The following is a 19944-nucleotide window of genomic DNA, read 5'->3' as shown; positions in this document are numbered from 1 at the left end:
CAAGTCAATGAAATATCATATGTAAATTATCTGGGAAATTTCAATCATGGAGAGACCACAAGCAATAAAACCTGGACAACATTCAAGTGTGGGCTGTTAAGTATAATATTCATGTAACACAAGTACCAGAACAATGACCAAAATGACAATGACAAAATCCAATTATCTCCATTTGACATTCAACAGTATTATGTTAGTGAATTAACATTCAGGAGGTTACTGGACAAGCCATACAAATAAGGTGGCTACAAGAACAAATCAGAGGTCAGGAATTCTTCAGTAAATAAGTCATCTCCTGATTCCCAAAGTCTGTCTATCATGTGCGAGACATCATCCAGAAGTAGGGAATGCTCTCCATTTGCTTGAGTGATTAGATTAAATTCCGTACAATATGGAAACAGGCCCTTTGACTCAACAAGTCCACACCAACCCTCTGAAGAGTAACCCACCCAGACCCATTCCCATACCCTATGTTTACCCCTGACTAATGCACCTAACACTGTGGGCAATTTAGCATGGCCAATTCACCTGACCTGCACATTTTTGGATTGTGAAGAAACCGGAGCACCCAGAGGGAAAATGTGCAAACTCCACAGTCATCTGAGGCAGGGATCGAACCTGGGTCCCTGGCGCCGTGAGGCAGCAGTGCGAACCACTGAGCCACTGTGCTGCCCTAACAACCCAAATAATAATCAAGAAATTTAATAGTGTTTGACACAATGTTTGATCTTGATCTTAATGTGGAGGTGCCGGTGTTGGACTGTGACTTGAAAGAAATTCTGGGATTTACATATTAATGAATCAACATCTGCAACCCCATTCTAAGTGATTAATGGCTTAACAGCAATCTAGGTTTGCTCAGTATTTTGCATTAGTTGTATGCACTATAATCTTTGACTATAAATTCTGTCCTATGATCCTGCTCCACTAACTACCTGACGAAGGAGCAGTGCTCCAAAAGCTTGTACTTCCAAATAAACCTGTTGGACTATAATCTGGTGTTGTGTGATTTTTAACTTGATCCTAACGGAGATCACTCGATCTGCAGCCTGTACACCCTTTAAACATTCACTCTTCCATCAGTCGCACAGACCTTCTACGACATGAACTGCAGGAACTCCCAAGGCTGATTCAACAGCACACTCCAAAATTGCCACTTCTACCCACCTGGGATGCATGTGAACATCACCACCCAAAACCTTCAATTCATGCCACACACCATCCTGACTTTGAAATATATCACTGTTCCTTCACAGCTACTGAGTCAAACATTGAACTCCCTCTCTAACAACACTGTAAACGTGATAACAGCTCAAAACAAGGATTCACTGTCACTTTCTCAAGGACCATTTGAAGTCGACAATAAATTGTTAGCAATTCTCACATCCCATGCATGAGTAATAATAAGATTAGGGAAGTTGTCCCCATGTGCTGACAAATTTTGCTCAACCAATATCATGAAAACAGATGACCCAATCATTATTCCATTGCAGTTTGTGGTAATTTGCTATGCAGACATTATCTGCCACATTTCCTTTTTACTACAATTACATATTTGTTCCATTATCTGCAAAGCACCTTGTTATATCCTGAGGTTGTGAATGTTGTGATAAAATACAGTATTTATTTTTCTTTTGTATAAATTTGTTTAAGAATTTGTTTGTTCTTAAAAGTCTTTCTTAATTTACAAATGACATTTTAACTCTAGTTCCTGCTTTTCCTTAGATGGTACATGTTTGATTCAAATTCAATGACACAAATGATACTGAACTAATAATTCACAACTGGCACATGCAATAAAGTAATACCAAATTATTTTCAAAGTTCTATTCAATTTATATAATGCTGAAATTTTGTTATTGTATTTCTCTGCTTACTCATTTTTCAGCCTGGAATTCATCTTGTCTCTGCTGTGGGGTAATAATATGATGTATTTAAGATTAGATAGCCCATCAGATTCAGTTAATTAATGTTGAATGTTGATAGTTATAATATCTTTGTGAGGTTTTACCTTCTGCAGTGGGGAACTTGAAGCCTGATTGTTGTATGAGACAGGACTAAAAAGATGCTGGAAGCAAAATATGACAGCAAAGTATAAAATATTGAGAAATTTGAGCATGGATTGCAACCGTATTAGATCGGTGAGCTGATAGATTGCAGAGTGATTCTTTGTCAGACTTGATGAGGTATAACTAAAGGGAAGCAGAGAAAATTATTCTGGGTTCAGGGAAAGATATTAAGAAGCCATCTAGAAGAATATATATCTTAGAAAGCAAATAGAACTTTCACCTGGCACCCAAAGTAGGAAGACCAGAATTGCATGGATATTGGACAAAGACAGTGGAATTAGGGTCTGGTCATGATCAAAGCTACAAGTGTTCAAGAAAATAAATGGCAGTATCTGGACTGAGCACCAGAGACTGAAAGCTCAAAATAGCAGAAGCCCAGGAGGAGTATAGAATATGCAAGGGAAATGTTTAAAAAGAACTTAGGAGAGGAAAACAGGAGCATGTAGGAATAATGACTGTAAAATAATGGAATATCCTAAGTTATTTTACAAGTACGTTAACAATAAAAGGATAACTAGGGAAAGAATAATGACCATTAAAGACCACAGTGGCAATCTGTATGTGGAACCTGAGGCCATAGGTAAGTTTTTAAATGAATAGTTTGTGTCAGTGTTTATTATTGAGAGGGATGATGTGGGCAGAGGAATCAGGCAGAAGGACTGTGATATGCATAAAGAAATTAGCAAGGACAGAAGGTTCTAAATGGTCTGTCATACTTAAGAGTATATAAACCTCAGGGGCCAGGTGAAACATTTTCCAGGCTGTGAGTGTGGCAAGGGAGGAAATAGCAAGGAGCTGACAATAATTTTCAATTCCTTCCTGGCCAAAAGAGTGATATCAAAGGACTGGAGTTCAGCCAATATTATTGAAGAAGGGAGCAGAGATAAACCAGGAAGCTACAGGCCAATCAGTCTAATCTCACTGGTGGGGAAACAATTAATCTGTACTTGAACAGGCCTAGATTAAATCTATACTTGAACAGGCCTAGATTAATCAAGAGCAGTCAGCATGCTTTTGCTAAGTGTAAGTCATGAATGTTTTGAAGTGGTGACCAGGTGTGTAGGTGAGGGCAATACATTTCAGATAGTTTGCTAGGACTTTAGCAAGGCTTTTAAGGTCCCACATGGGAGACTGATAATGAAAGTAAGAGCCCATAGTAACAAAGGAAATTTGGCAAATTGGACATAGAATTAGCTATGTTGACGGTGATGGGTCAAGGGGTGTTTTTGTGGCTGGAAGCCTGGGTCCAGTGGGATTCTGCAGGGATCAGTGTTGGGGGCCTGCTTTTTGTGGTATAGCAAGGGCAACATGATGGCTCAGTGGCTAGCATTGCTGCCTCACAGTGCCAGGGACCTGGGTTTGATACCAGCTTTGGGCAATTATCTGTGTGGTGTTTGCATCTCTGTGTCTGCATGGGTTTCCTCCGGTGCTCTGGTTTCCTCCCACAGTCCAAAGATGTGCAGATTAAAAGATTTGGCCATACTAAATTGCCCAAAGTGTTCAGGGATATGTAGGCTAGGTGTATCAGTCAGGGAAAATGTAGAGTAATAGGAGAATGGGTTTGTGTGGGATATTCTGAGGGTTGGTGTGCACTTTTTGGGTAAAATGGCCTGTTTCACACTGTAGGGATTCTATGATATATATGATTTAGACTTGAATGTGGGGGATGGGCAGGGGGTTGATCAGTAAGTTTACAGATGATATACAAATTGGTGTTGCGGTAAATCGTGAGGAGGATGGCCTTACATTACAGGACAATATAGAAAGATAGTCCGATGGGTTGATCAGTGCCAAATGGAATTCAATCTGGGCAGGATAAACAAGGCAAGGAGTTATATGTTAAACAGAAGCTGGTGGCATTTGAATTCAATAAAAATATCTGGAATTAAGAATCAATCGATGACCACGAGACCATTGTCAATTGTCAGAAAACTCCATTTGCCTCACTAATGTTCTTCAGGGAAGGAAATTTGACATCCTCACCTGGTTCAGTTTTCACGTGTCTCCACAGCCACAACAATTTGGTTGATTCTCAACTGCCCTCTGAAATAGCCCAGCAAACCACTCAGTTATATCAATTGTTACAAAGTCTCAATAAATACATGAAAACCAGACAGAATTGAACTGGCAATAATATGGGCAAACAGTACTGAAGACCAGTAACCAATGGAATGCCACAAGGATCCGTGCTGGGTCCACTACTTTGTATCATTAATATAAATGATTTGGATGTGAGCATAAGAGGTATAGTTAGCAAATTTGCAGATGACACCAAATTGGAGGTGTAGTGGACAGCAAAGAAGATTACCTCAGACTACAACAGAATATTGATCAGATGGGCCAATTGGCTGAGAAGTGGCAGATGGATTTTAATTTAGATAAATGTGAGGTGCTGTATTTTGGGAAAGCAAATCTTAGCAGGACTTATAGACTTAATGGTAAGGTCCTCAGGAGTGTTGCTGAACAAAGAGACCTTGGAGTGCAGGTTGACAGCTTCTTGAAAGTGGCTAGAAGGTAAATAGGATAGTGAAGAAGGTGTTTGGTATGCTTTCCTTTATTGGTCAGAGTATTGAGTACAGCAGTTGGGAGGTCATGTTGTGGCTGTACAAGACATTGGTTAGGCCACTTTTGGAATATTGCATGCAATTCTGGTCTCCTTCCTATCGGAAAGGTGTTGTGAAACTTGACAGGGTTCAGAAAAGATTTACAAGGATGTTACCAGGGTTGGAGGATTTGAGCTGTAGGGAGAGGCTGAACAAGCTGGAGCTGTTTTCTCTGGAGTCTCGGAGGCTGAGGGGTGACCTTATAGAGGTTTATAAAATCTTGAGGGACATGGATAGGATAAATAGACAAAATCTCTTCACTGGATTGGGGGAGTCCAGAACTAGATGGCATAGGTTTAGGGTGAGAAGGGAAAGACGTAAAAGAGACCCGAGGGGCAACCTTTTCATGCAGAGGGTGGTACACATATGGAATGAGCTGCCAGAGGAAGTAGTGGAGGCTAGTACAATTGCAACATTTAAGAGGCATTTGGATGGGTATACGAATAGGAAGGGTTTGGAAGGATATGGGCCGGGTGCTGGCAGGTGGGACTAGATTGGTTTGGGATATCTGGTCTTCATGGATGAGTTGGACTGAAGGGCCTGTTTCCATGCTGTACATTTCTATGAGTCTATGACTTGTGTTCTAGAAGTTGCCGCTTCCCTAACCAAACTCCTCCAATACATTACAACACTGGCATCTACTGGACAATGTAGAAAATTAGCCAGGTATGTTCTGTCCACAAAATGCAGGATAAATCCAACCCAGCCAATTATTTCTCCAACAGTCTACTTCCATTCATCAATAAAGTGATGGAAGGTGTCAACAACAGTGCTAACAAGCAGCACCTACTCAGCAATAACCTGGTTAGTGAGGTCCAGTTTGGGCCGGAGACAGTTAGCTCCTGACTTTATTACAGCTTTGATACTGTAGAGCTCAATTCCAGAGGTGAGGTGAGAGTGACAGCCCTTGACATCAAGGTCACATCGACAAAGTGTGGCATCAAGTAATACAAGTGAAGTTGTATGGGAATGGGAATGGGAATCGGGGGCAATGGGAATCAGGGGCAAATGTGCTGCTGGTTGGTGTCATACCTGATTGATGGATTGATTCACTATTGTCACACTCACCAAAATACAGTGAGAAATGTTGTTTTCCATGCTATACAGGCAGATCGTACTATACAAAGTGCATCAGGGTAGCGGGACTTGTGTAGAATACAATGTAACAGCACGGAGATGGTGCAGAGAGAGAGAGAGAGATCAGAATTAACATTTGAAAGGTCCATTCAAAAATCTGATAACAGCGGGGAAGAAGCTGTTCTTGAATCTATTCATATGTGTATTCAAACTTTTGTATCTTTTATCGGATGGAAGAGGGTAGAAGAGAGTATAACTGGTGTGGGAAGACTCTTTGATTGCTTCCCCAAGGCAGCAGGAAGTATAGATGGAGTCAATAAATTGAAGGCTGGTTTGCGAGATGAACTGGGCTAGGTTCGCAACTCTCTGTAATTTCTTGCTTTCTTGGGAAGAGCAGTTGCCATACCATGCTGGGAAATAGGATGCTTTCTATGATGCATCTATAAAAATTGGCAAGAGTTGTTGCGGACATGGGACACAGGAAGTGGTTACGGTTGTTGGAGGGTAGTGTCCTTGATCAACCACCTTCAGTTGCTTCATCAATTACTTCATTATGAGGTCAGAAGTGGGGATGTTCACCAATGATTGAATAATGTTCAGTACAGGTAAAAGATCCTTTGTCCAAACATCAAAAACCAAAAAACTCCGAAATCCAAAGGTTTTTTTGTGAAGTTTTTTCCTCATTAACAAGGTTTTTTTGGCTTGCAAACAGTTAACCCAAGTCGACACCCACTCGATGCATGCCACTCAGATGCGACGTGGTGGGGGGGGGGGGGGGAGGAGGAGGAGGAGGGGGGAGCGTGGCCAAGCACCAACAGCCTGTTTTTACTTAGAAGTCTACTGCTCCGGTAAGATTTTTCAACATTTCACCATTAAACTGTCACCTATTCTGAAAACCGAAAAATTTCTAATTCTGAGAAAACAACTGGTCCTGAGCATTTCAGATAAAGGATTATCTACCTGTACCATACATATACTCCTCATATACTGAAGCAGTCCATGCCCAAATGCAACGGGTTCTGAATGATATTCAGGTCTGTTCTGGGCCACACAAATGATAGGTAATGACTATCTCCAATAAGAATCACTTTAACCATGCCTACCCCCACCCCACCCCTTTACATTATCATCACTGTTATTATTACTGAATTCCCCACTATCAACATCCTGGAGATTATTATTGACTAGTGCCTGGTCTTGCCATATAAATACAGCTGCTACAAGAGTAGACCAGAGATTCCTGAAGAAGGGCTAATGCCCAAAACGTCAATTTTCCTGCTCCTCGGATGCTGACTGACCTGCTGTGCTTTTTCCAGCACCACACTTTTCAACTCTGGTCTCCAGCATCTGCAGTCCTCACTTTCTACTAGAAATACTGTGACAAGTATCTTACCTCCTGATTCACAAACATCTGTCTATCCACGAGGCACAACTCAAGAGTGTGATTGAATACTCCCCGACTTGCCTTGATGGGTACAGCTCCAGCAACACTCAAGAAGCTGAACACCATCCACAACAAAGCAGCCTGTTTGATTGGCACCACATCCAAAAACATCCACTCCCTCCACCACTGATACTCAGCAGCAGCACTGTCTTCGGAACACTGCAGAAATTCACCAAAGACCCTTAGACAGAATCTTCCAAACTGACGTTCATTTCTATTGTGAAAGACTAGGGCAGATACATGGGAACACCAGTAAAATAACTCCATAGAGGTCAGTATCCTATCACCAAGTCATCCTTTATTACACATGCATAGTACTTGACACTGGTCGAGCTCCCTCAGAGCCAGCTCTCAGAATGAACAGAAACTCTGATACTCCTGTTTATATATATTAGCCAGGGTCCGCTGAGTAGGACTGTCAACCTGGCCCAATCTGGCATCTCATTCTATGAAGTCCAACTGGATAACTTCATTACAATCACTACATTCCTCTCCCTCTAAGTCTGGGGACATAGGCCTGTTCTTTGTCTTGTAACTCTCCTGGGGCGATTTCACACTGGATCTGGTTCCTCAGACTCAACCTCGGATGCAGTGGCGTATTCCAGACTAAAGCCCACCTCTTGTGCCCAGAGCATCTTGGAAGAGCCTCGACATCCACAGTATCCATCTCAAACTCTGAAGTTTCTTCAATGTTCGATTGAGGGGTAGAACCTATGGGTTCCATCAGTTTTTCTGGTTGTTCTGAGGGGACAGGTACATTCCTGCTCTATTTGTCAGTTTGCAGCTTTCATGTGGTCCACTTGCTGGTTCAGGACTGCCTCACCTACCCGAACTTTCTATGTCACAAGACCTGACCGCGAATCGGCCATGCCTCTTACCCATACAGTGCTGTTACCATAGTTTTGGCACCAAACTTGAAGTAAACAGTCTTCCTTGCTTTGAAGAGCCATCTGTCGGGCATTGGTGTACCTGCTGCTGTTTTGCAACCTCCACTCCAACCAGATCCAGGAAAATCAGGTTCTACCTTGTCTGGAGTCTTCTTCCCATGAGCAACTCTGCCGGAGCTATTCCTGTAGTTGCAGGTGGAGCAGTCTGATAATCAAACAGGAACCGGGGCAGCTTGGTATCGAGTGAAGCTGTAGGCTGTTTCTTTAAGCCTGCCTTCAAAGGTTGGACTGCTCTTTCTGCCAGATCATTGGATAATGGATGATATGGAGCTGCCCTTATACGCCAAATGCCATTCAACTTTCGGAAGTATTCAAACTCCGTGCTGTGACCAACACCTCTGGGAGCCGCAGCTCTTCTGTCATCGTCCCCATGTTTGACAAATGAACTTTATGCACATCCAACCACTTTGAATGGGTGTCCAAAATGATTAAGAACATTGAGCTGGTGAAAGAGCCCACATAGTTGACGTGTAACTGAGTCCAATGTTTATCCGGCCATTCCCACAAAGTTGAGGGAATTAGTGGTAATTCTTGTTCTTGTTGGTACTCTTGTCACTGCACCACCAACTTGGCTAGTCTGCAACCAATCCTGGCCACTAGACATAACTTCTTTCCAACATCTGCATTTTGGACATCCCTGGATAATCTTGGTGGTGTTCAGCCACTATCTGGCAGCGATCTTTGCTTGGAACTATCACGCTTGCTCCCTACAATAAAATGTCATCCTCTACGGTGATCTGGCCTTGCTGGATCCAAAAAGGTTTCAATTTTGGTTCTGCTGCCATTTGGTTTCCCCAATCACCACCAGCTGTTTGAGTTTTGCCAGGACTGGATCTTTCGCGCCCAAAGTCTGATATTGTCAACTGTGACTGGAAGTGTGTCCATAAATATTTAAAACCATTATGGACTCTTGCAATGGCGATACCACCAGTGGTGCAACTGCCAGTGGCAGATGACTCATGGCATCTGTATTTGCCACTTGGACTCTCAGACAGTGTTCTAACTTGAATGTGTACGCACGGGGAAATCATAGAGTCCCTATAGTGTGGAACTAGGCCACTTAGCCCATCGAAGCAAAAGTGAGGACTGCAGATGCTGGCGGTTAGAGTCAAGAGAGTGGTGCTGGGAAAAGCACGGCATGGCAGGCGGCATCCGAGGAGCAGGAAAATCGACATTTTGGGCAAAAGCCTTTCATCAGGTACGAGCCCTCATTCCTGATGAAGGGCTTTTGCCCAAAATGTCGATTTTCCTGCTCTTCAGATGCTGCCTGACCTGCCGTGCTTTTCCAGCACCACAGTCTTGATGCTTAGCCCATCATGTCCACACTGACCCTCTCACCCGCCAAGAGCATCCCACCAAGACATGCCCCCATACCTGCATTTAACATGGTTAACCTACACAGTCTGCATATCCCTGGATACTATGAGCAATTTAGTATGGCCAATCCACGTAACCTGTACATCTTTGGACTGTGGGGAGATACCAGAGCACCTGGAGGGATCCCACACAGACAAGGAAACATATGCAAACTCCACATAGACACAGACAGTCACCCAAGGCTGGAATTGAACCCAGGTCTCTGGTGCTGTGAGGCAGCAGAGCTAACCACTGAGCCAGTGTACTTTTAATTGCCCTCACTTTATCTTCCATCTGGTGTAACTTGGTCTTGTTCAAGTAGGTCAACTGAAGTCCCTGGAACAGACAGTTTTCCCTGTGAAGGTGCATGCCCACATTGGAGAAACATCTCACGATTACATCCAAATTCTCAAAGTGCACTTTATGGTCTTCCCTGTTATTAGCACATCATCCAGATAAATGGCGACCTGAGGTAGATCTTGTAAATTATTCTCTATCATCCGCTGAAAAATGCCACAGCCTCATGATACCCCAAAGGCAGTCTCATATATTGGTGTAAACCCTCATGGGTATTAATTACAGCATACTTCTGGGAATCCTCATTTAACTGCAATTGCCGGTACGCATGGCTCATGTTGAGTTTCATGAAGGACAGCACCCTCCCCATCACCAGCTCTGAGTGTAAATCCTCTATGCCAGAGATTGGTTATTTATCCAGCTGTGAGAAGCAGTTACCATTTATTTAAAAGCCCACAAAGGAGCCTGTCAGGCTTCACAGTCGGTACAACTAGTGCTGCCCTCCTGCAAACTGAACTGGTTTGATGATTCCCTTGCTTTCCACCTCTACGTTTGTATGTAAGGCAAATGACACTGGGTGGGCCTTGAAGAATCATGGAATTGATGCCTGGTCAACATATAAGGTGGCTTTGGCTCTTTTGATAGTACCCAGACCTTCTTGAAAAGCTTCCTGGTATTTAATTAGGACTTCAGTCAGGTGGCCATTTTCTAATTGCAAAATGTTGAGCCAATCAGGTTGAACCTTTTACAACATACAGTGGGAACTGAACCAACTGCCTCTCATAAGAGACTGGAATGAAAGTTGTACCCTTAATCTGTAAAGGATCCCCCATATAGGTTCTCAGTCTACCTGAGTTTTATGCAAACTTTGGAGTTAGAATCTAGAGTGACATTTATAAAAGATAAGTTCTGTAATCACTGATACAGCTATGCCACCATCAACCCCGGGTTCTATTCCCGCCTCAGGTGACTGTCTGTGGGGAGTTTGCACATTCTCCCCATGTCTGCATGGGTTTCCTCCAGGTGCTCTAGTTTCCTCCCACAATCCAAAGATGTGCAGATCAGGGGAATTGGTCGTGCTAATTTGCCCATAGTGTTAGGTGCATTAGTCAGGGGTAAATATAGGGTAGAGGAATGGGTCTGGGTGGGTTGCTCTTGGAGGGTCGGTGTGAACTTGTTGGGCCAAATGGCCTGATTTCATTCTGTAAGAATCTAATCTAACCTCCACGAGAACTGGGTGACCACTTAAGCAGATGTTTATTTTGATTAGTTCTGATCGAATGTTGCTAAGCAATGTAATTGTTCTTAGCTAGATATATGTGGGCCTTTCAGGATATGCACTCTCCTGTTTACCAGCCTATGAGTTCTCTTCTTTTTTCAGGTCTAGTGGGACCCTTTTGCTGTCTGGAGTCTATATTCCAGCAGCAACTATAATGGCCTGCCAGACCGGATTTAACCATTTGGCCAAGGCTTGACCTTGTTTTGGGGTTTTGCTGTGGCCCGGCTTAGAGTCCCTCTGTTCAGAATATGTCCTGAGAGAGGCTATGCAATTGCTTTCACTCCAGTGGTGTTCCCCAAGCTCATTGGATTTTGAGGGTGTTCACTTACATCAGAACTGCAACTCAACTACTGTACTAGCCACATTTTCCAAAGCGGGTTGTAGTGCTTGTTTGAAGTTCAGTTGGGCTTCAGCTAATAGATGTTTTGCATGGTTACACCATTAATCCCACATACGAAACAGTCTCTCAGTATCTCATTAAGGGATAAACCAAAGTCACATTCCTCTGCCAGTTATCTTAACCTCATCAAAAATCCCAACACAGATTTCCTTGGTTCTCGAACTGCTGACTAAAACCTTTAGCATCTTAGAATTAGAGGAAGCTTGAGACCATAAGATTCCTTAACAAAATCCGTCAACTCTTGACCAGTTTTAGTATCTGGTGCCTTAGGAAACAGCAGGCTCCTAATAACCAAAAATGCTGCATGTTCACAAGCTGTCAAGAGAATTACTCATTGTTTCACATCTGCCCCAATGTCATTTGCCCAGAAAAATATAATGATTCTTTCCACATACTGGGCCCAGTATTCAACAGCAGGATTGAATGAGTTAAGTTTCCCATATAACAGCATAATGCCAGAAGTGCTTTCAAAGATGACTGTTGGAAGTGAATTTCCTCAGGAGATGTTTTCTGTCTCCAAACCACTGGAATAACTCTACAGTGGCTGGTATCCTATCACGAAGTCACCCTTTACAAGTGCCGAGTACTTGACACTGGTCCAGCCTTCTCCAAGACAGCTGTCAGACAACTTTTTATAGACGTGTGTTTTGCTGGAAAAGCACAGCATGTCAGGCAGCATCCGAGGAGCAGGAAAATCGACGTTCTGGGCCAGAGCCCTTCCCCAAAATGTTGATTATCTTGCTCCTCAGATGCTGCCTGACCTGATGTGCTTTTCCAGCAACACACTTTCAACTCTGATCTCCAGCATCTGCAGATCTCACTTCTTATATCTGTCAGCCAGGGCTCCCTGATTGGATCACATTAACAGCCCCAATCAGGGAACTTATATCCTATCAGGTTCACCTGGCTAACCTCATCACAATCACTACAACCAACTGCTTCAAGTTCCCCTCTAAGCCACTCACCAGGGAAATATTTTGCCATTCCTTCAGTGTCATTGGGTCAAAAGCCTGTAATTTCCTTTCTTACCTGCACATGGACTGCAGCAGTTCAAGAAGACACTTCACCATCAGCTTCTAAAGGGAAACTAGGGATGGGCAATAAGTGCTGGCCCACCAGTGATGGTACACATCACAAGTGAATGATAAAAAGCCGTCAACGCCCATATTCCACGAGTGAATTTCAAGTGCCCTGGGAAGCATCAAGGATCAGAGAAATCCTGGTGTGCATGTTCACCGAACCCTTAAGATAAGGTGGTTTAGAAGGCATGTAGGATACTTAGCTTTATCAGCTAAGGCATAGATTATAAGAGCATGGAAGTGATGCTGCCTCCGTATAAATCCTTAGTTAGGCCAGAATCAAAATATTGTGGGCAGTTCTGGAATCCACACTATAGGAGAGATGTGATTGCACTGGAGAGGTTGCGTAGGAGATTTAGCAGGATGTTGCCTGGGCTGGAGAGTTTTACTGATGAAGAGAGTTTCGATAGATTGGGGTTTTTAATCATTGAAGCGGAGGAGACTAAGGAGGGATATGATTGAGATGTATAATATTATGGGAGGCATTGACAGGGTATACAGAAAGAAACTTTTCCCTTTGGTGGAAGGATTAATGATTGGGGGCATAGATATAAGGGAAGGGACAGGATGTTTAAAGGGAATGTGAAGAAAATCTTATTCACCTAGAGGATGGTGGGAATGGGAAACCATTGCCTGTAGCAGTGGTAGAGGCAGGAACCCTGATAACACTTAATATGTATTTAGATGTGCACTTGTGATGGGCTAAATGCTGTAAAAAGTGATTAGAATAGTTGAATGCATGTTTTAGACTGGCAGAGACTCGCTGGGCTGAAGGGCCATTTTCTATGCTGTGGACCTCTATAAATCGGTGACTTTATGATAGGAGAATGAACCGTCAAGAGAATTGTTTCTCTTCAACATTATAACAATTGGTGAAAAATTGTTAAACAGGTATAAGACCGGGAGAGATTCATTGCTGTGATGCCATTTTAAAAAGAAACACATTTTGTCCATATTGTTTGAAAATTGAAGAACTGGTTTCTTCTTAATGTACAGGAACAAGAATTCACCATAGGTGGAAGCCACTTGAAATATGAACCAAGGTAAGAGCCCAGGAAATGTACACAATTTAATAAAATGCTTAATTACTCTTATCGTTGAGGGATACCAATAAGCAACAAATTATTTACAGTTTGCTATTACAGTAATATGTTTATAATGCAAATTATTCAACTAAAGCTGGATGATTTAGTACACAGCAAAATAAATCTTTGAATATTGTATGATCTGAAAGTTGGAAATGATCAATCGATATCCAGCTATAAATAATAAGATTGAGGTTGTATATAAATCATAACCTGCACTTGATTTAACTTTAGGTTTTATGATGCACTTGTTGGACAAAGATCTACATTTTATTCTGCTTGTGAATTCTGTTTTACTGCACCGTTACTTCATGCCAATTAGAAACTATATTACACCCAAGTGACATTACTGTGCTGCTTTACACAGATTGCTTTGTCCCAGGAAGGGAGCTGTCACTTCTCATACCTAATGATCCATTGAAAGCAGGTCACCTCCTCCATTATGAATCTGCCACATGAAAAAGAGCTATAATCGAAAGCTGTTCTTGAAATTAGTCTGCGACAAAATTAAAATTCTTAATAATTAAAAGATGCCAGACCCTCATCTGAACAAAACAATAAAAATCTTTTTGGTTTGCAATACAAGAAAATTGAAGTTGTACTTACGAACATGGGAACACAAGGAGACCAGTTAGCCTCTTAAGTCTGTCACATTGTTCAGTTAAGTCACAATTGATCTGTATCCTAGCTCCGTTGACCCATCATGGTTCTGTAATCTTTAATATCCTTGCATAAGAAAAATCATCAACCTCAGTTTTGAAATTTTAATTTCACCCAGTCTCAACCATCTTTTTGGTGGAGTTCTGATTTCTGTTATGCTGTTTCTGAAACATTGTTTCCTGATAGTTTCCTGAACAGTGTCGCTCTAATTTTTAATGTTATGGCTCTTTCCTTTTGACTCCTCCACAAGAGGAAATAACTTCTTTCTACCCTATTAAAGCTTCTAATCATCTTGGACAGGTCAATTAGGTAACTCCTTAATCTTCGATGCTTAAATGAATATAAGCCAAGTTTATGCAGCCTGCCCTCATAATTTATGCCTTTCAGAACTTCAACGAATCTGCACTTTACATCACCCAAGGTCAGGATATTCTTCTTGAGGTGAGGTCCTAGAATTGAATACAATGCTCCTCGAGAGATCTAACTAAAGTTTTATAGATCTCTACAAATCTTCTACCTCTTTGTATTGCAGCCCTGATGAGAAAAAAGCCTATGTAACATGAATTTTTCTCTCTCTCTATTTGTCTATCTATCTAGGTATGAGCTTTCATTGATGCCTGGGCACAGCATACTAAACCTGTACTTTTTTATATGTTCTGGTTTGGACCATTACTCTGGTTTATCTTTCTCATTCCCATGTGGACGGCCTCATATTTCCTCACATTAAACTCCAAATGGCACAGTTTCTTGCTATTAATGTCCCTTCTTTTGACTTTCTGTCTCAACTGACACTATTTACTATGCCACCTAAGTGTCATCAGCAAACATGGCCATCTATTCCTTTGTCTAAGTCATATACTGTGAAAAGCTGAAAAATCCTTGTTGGGGAGTGGACACCATCACTTCTCATAACTCACCAACTTCAGTATCCATTATTCTAATTCTCTCACCACTTAACCAATTCCCTAGCCATGTCAATGCATTACCTCCAATTCCATGTGCTTTCATTTTTAAGAACAGTCTCTCATGTGAAACCCGTTTGAATGGCTTCTGGACGTCTATTTGAATATCATCTGTCCCTGTTGCCTGACACACTAAGGCAGCTAATTTAACAGTCAATTAAGTTGATTGACAACCCAAATTTACCTTTTAAATATCTGTGCTCTGTCTTTAACAGCAAATTCTAGAAACTTCCCTCAGTTAGTGGGATAAATTAGGTTCTAAATTGTGAGATAAAGGGTTGTTTAGCTTTATCGTGTAAACTCTCGAATGGATAGAAGAATTCAGAATGAAGTTTAGTTCGCGGACTACAATGTTTGGAAATGCCTTGTCCCAGACAGTAATCACATGTGGTGCTGAGCACAAACTAACAGGGTCTCTCTCTCTGTTTGCGTACTGCTGGTTCAATCGGATTTATCGTCAAACTCCACAATGATGCATCGTTCCCCAATGTACAATCTTGTCAACAAATTTGAGTGGAATTCATTTGTGCACTTACTCAATCGCAACGGTTTGAGTATCAATGATTGGAGCATGCTTCCTGAAGCACAGTGGAAGTGATTGTGAACACTTCCCTCAATTTGATCTATTTACATTCACTGATCGACTGAGGCCGGAACCGGGTCCAATTTCACCAGTTGGTGCAGAACGCTGCGTTTGTTTTTAATCAGCTTGGACACATTTCACAAGACTTACTCTGATCACATTCCGGGAAGAATTTTTATCGTCCACGTTCACATTTAAAGAGAAGAAGGCGGCCGTGCTGTACACTCCTTGTGTTTTGTACAAAAGTTCACCAAAACTCCATGCCGTTCTCTTCCAGGTCCCAATGATGTCCCAGCCTCCACAACCTTCAATAATGTCCAGCATGGGTTGCGCTCCCAGCCGGTCGATCTCTTTCATGTTGATGCAGGATTTGTAAAACTGTTTGACTTTCCTCTCGGCGGACCTCCGGTAGTATCTCCTCACCGGTTGCATGAGGAGCCGTTGCAATTTGGCTTCGTTCTGCTCAGCGATGGCAGTGACGGTCCCGTAGCTGAGTTTGTCCTCGGGAATACCGTGCCTCCTGAGCCAGCCCCCGCAGGAGAAGGTGTAAAAATCTTTGCACGGGTCAATGGTGGGGTCGATGTTGCTGGCAATCAGGCGGGCCGCCTTTGTGAAGGTCTTCTTGCGGCTGCAGTCCTCCCGGCAGTGACTCTCTTGTTCTGAAGCGAAATACTTGAGGACCAGCATACTCGCCAGAATGATACACAGCCCCGTGGCAAACACTAAGCCAGAAAGCAGACAAATCTCTCGCTTGCTCCATCTCAACTCTCTCCTTCTACTTTTGCCGTTCCTATCGTGTTTGCGAGAGCTTAGGTGAAGGTTTAAACCATTGTGCAGGGTGCCGGAGCTAAATTTGTTCACGTACTTAACTTCTTGGAACTCGTCGTAATGAGCTGTTAAAGAATAGGTCTTCTCCATGGTTCTTCAGAAACGTCATCAGCATCTGCTGCTTGACCTGATCAGTTTGCAGAATGCTCACCTTTTCTTGCTTTCGGAATCAGATACTATCTACCAGCGCGGTCAATCTGACAGGCAGATACAACGCCCGCGTCAGTCTCGGGAGCGTGTGTGTGTAGAAGGCTGGCGGCAGCTTTATGAACACTCAAGCTCAATGACTGACAGCCCTTCACTCTCCTGTTGAATGCAGCCAGCGGCGCTATATGCCGCTCTCCACCCCAGTCAAGGAAGCAGCATCACAAACCGAGGGTGTACCATCAGGTACAGGTTTCAAGTGCAAGGCACTCCTCGCATTAGACTTGGGTTAAGGATGTAGTGTGGGAGGGTTATCCTCGGGTTGGTTTCTCTGACTGTAAACTTGCTGTAGCCCCTCCTCAAACGTGAGAATGAATCTCAACAAGGAGACACGAAACCATCAGCATCATTTGAAAGAACTGAACGTCCTGATTAACATATAAACAATACATTAATAAAATAAAACTGCTAACTGTTTTCATTCTCCGGGGAAATAGCTGCGTGTCAGAGCTCAGCAAACAGATATACCATTCTTCACATTTCCCCAAGTTAGATCTGGGATTTCACTACCACTGTGTACTGCTGGGCCCACGGCGAATCACACAACAGACAGTTCTAATTCTTTGCTGTGTTCGCCCCGGCTGCTCATCACTGAAACATCTCACCGTGAATATCAATCATTGTCAAGGCGAAGGAATTCCTATCCAGAAGATGTGGTAGACACTTACTTCTGAAACAGTGGATAGTAAACTATAAATATTTACAATGTAGTAAAATATTACTGTTTCAAGCTACCCACTGTTTTGTACACATTTAGTCGAAACCTAATCTACAGCTGTAATTATGAAAATGGCATGCATTATTCATAAAGTCCATGATTATAATCACGTTAATTGTTTTCTTGGTTAATTGACTGTTTCTAGATTTAAGAGCCCCCATCAGCAGTGATCCAAGTGGAGGGGTTATCATTAGCTGTCATTAACAAAAGCTGGATACATTTGGGAAAATAATGCAGATGAAAATACGCTTTGGCCTAACCCCAGTCAGCGAAGGGGGTGAATGACGAGTGTATAACAATAGTACATTGCAGCTTTATCCAGATTCCGGACACATGACGACGTTTGCTTTCCTCCTATTTGGGATCTTGCATAAAACTGCAGATTACATGAACGCGGGAATTGGTGGCCTCCAACATTTCCAGTGAACGTATTAGCAGTACACCTCCTGTTAAGACTGAGAATGTATGGGTTCATGAGAAATGCGAGGGAGTCACTCAGATGTGTGGCCGTGCTTTCTCCCCCCACTGATAGTGTAAAACAAAACCGCCATTTCAGTGATGCCATCCCAAAACTAAGATCGATAGGGACGAAGATACAACTGGCATCGAAATGATTGGCAATGAATAAATAATTGTTTAGTCACAAATATTGCAACCACGTTCCACCACGTGATTTCAGAATCGGGGAAATTTTAACAATGGTTTCATGTCAGTTTCTAAACTTGAAAGTTGGAGTCTAAAATCGGACCTTGAGTCAACGAGAAAAAGCTAAAGCCACAAGGAAAGACTTGTTTCCTGCCTGCCCCAGGACCTCTCCATTTGATTTCCTGTATTACCAAATAGCTACATTTTTGAGAGATCAAACAGCAGGCGGCAAATTCACTTGCCGGCTCCAGTAATGAACTGTCTTTGCTTTTATTCTCCACCATGTGCACTGCTAGAGGTTCAATTCTCTGTTTGGAATACTGTGAAAGTAATGGGTGAGGATCTCTATTCAGTAAAAGTGTGATTTCGCAATTGCGATAAAGTGCTAGAAAAATGTATTAGGAAAGTGGATAAGTCCATGTAACAAAATAATGTTTAGTTGAAATCGCCTTAATGGCAAAAGGCTTTTACTTTCAAAATTATTCCTGAGTAACTCTAATTGAATCAAACTCAATTGCCCTGAAACTTCATTTGAATTGCAAATGACTGCGGGTCTCGGGGCTGAACATTTTTCATTTAGTGGCAAGTACAGCTTTTCTTTTAAATCTTTCCATAAATAATGGCAATAATATTGAAGCTGTGCGGCTATGAAACCAATCAGGAAAACAAAGTTGTTCCAAAATGTGACACATGTATTTCAAGCTGTTAAACGCAATCACTGATCAAGTTGAGTAATTTTGTAAGTGTCTGGTGGAACGGCCGAGAAACTCTTCCAAGGTATACCCTTCTCACAGAGCACAGGAATTGCAGATCTAAATCAGAGACTCTTCGTTTAGAACCAACTGCAGAGTGAAGATTTTGGGGATTTTTTGATTGCACCCCAGGAGAATCAGCCGCTAGCGCAGTCTTGGGAAACCAGCCATTGGTTGGGATTTTTGGATTGTAGGTTGTCGGGAGATAACATTTCCAAACACTTAGATACACACTCGCCAGAATGATGCACAATCCGGTTGCAAACTCTAAGCCAGAAAGCAGACGGATTTTCATGCTTGCTCTATCTCTATCTAGATACATAGACGCTGGACCGACAAGACACAAATCTTCTCAAAACTCGCTAACAATTAGAGAATTAGAATGACAGATGATTTCAGACCAAAAATGGGCTCTTATTTAGTCATAGAAGCGCCTGCTTCGAGTTTCGGTCCAACAAAATGCCATTTTGGCATCACCTTGGCTTACATCAAACATCACGAGCAATATTTTAAACTAAGATGAAAATTCTCATTCCTTCCCATCAGTGCCATTTGTTGAAGTGACCAATCATCTGCAAGTAGAAACTGATCACTATTTACACAAAAAGACACACATCTCTTCCAACATCTGACAGTTTTCCAGATTGAGAATAAAGCGTAGTTTCTTTATTCAGAAATAAATACTTCATTTATTAAAGAAATCGGAATGATATCGAGTACGAGGGAAATCGGTCATTAATTTCTGAAATCAACTCCGATTTGTCAGTCTCCTGACCCGTTTAAAATCGGAAACGTCTCTTGCATCGAGTAGCTGTTTCATGGGCAGTCCCTAGCCCCTAAGTGGGGCGAAGATGCTGCCGACCTGAGGTACATCTCTGTGTCAGAAAGCTGAAGCTGGACATTCTAATCGAAACATATACACAACAGCTTCCTGAAGTTCGAGCCAATTTGCTAAT

At 42.3% G+C, this 19944-nt stretch overlaps 1 protein-coding gene across 3 annotated transcripts in view; it reads right to left on the bottom strand.

Annotated features, from left to right (window-relative positions):
* Positions 1-17779, bottom strand: part of ecel1 (endothelin converting enzyme-like 1) — a 117153-nt gene extending 99374 nt beyond the window's left edge. For all 3 annotated transcript variants that reach the window (XR_015759021.1, XR_015759020.1, XM_087993241.1), the window contains exon 1: positions 15992-17779. Coding sequence is in view for 1 of the 3 variants with exons in the window: in XM_087993241.1 (XP_087849367.1) it covers positions 15992-16759 (768 nt within the window). In the remaining 2 variants the exon portion in view is untranslated. The remainder of the gene's footprint in view (positions 1-15991) is intronic.
* Between the last annotated feature and the right edge of the window lie 2165 nt (positions 17780-19944).

The sequence above is a fragment of the Chiloscyllium plagiosum genome, unplaced genomic scaffold, assembly GCF_037043375.1.
Source record: "Chiloscyllium plagiosum isolate Xiang-an unplaced genomic scaffold, Cpla_swu_hap1 HiC_scaffold_13, whole genome shotgun sequence".
Lineage (NCBI taxonomy): Eukaryota > Metazoa > Chordata > Chondrichthyes > Orectolobiformes > Hemiscylliidae > Chiloscyllium > Chiloscyllium plagiosum.
Note: the sequence above shows the minus strand (reverse complement) of the source record. Positions and strands in the feature narration are given on the sequence as shown.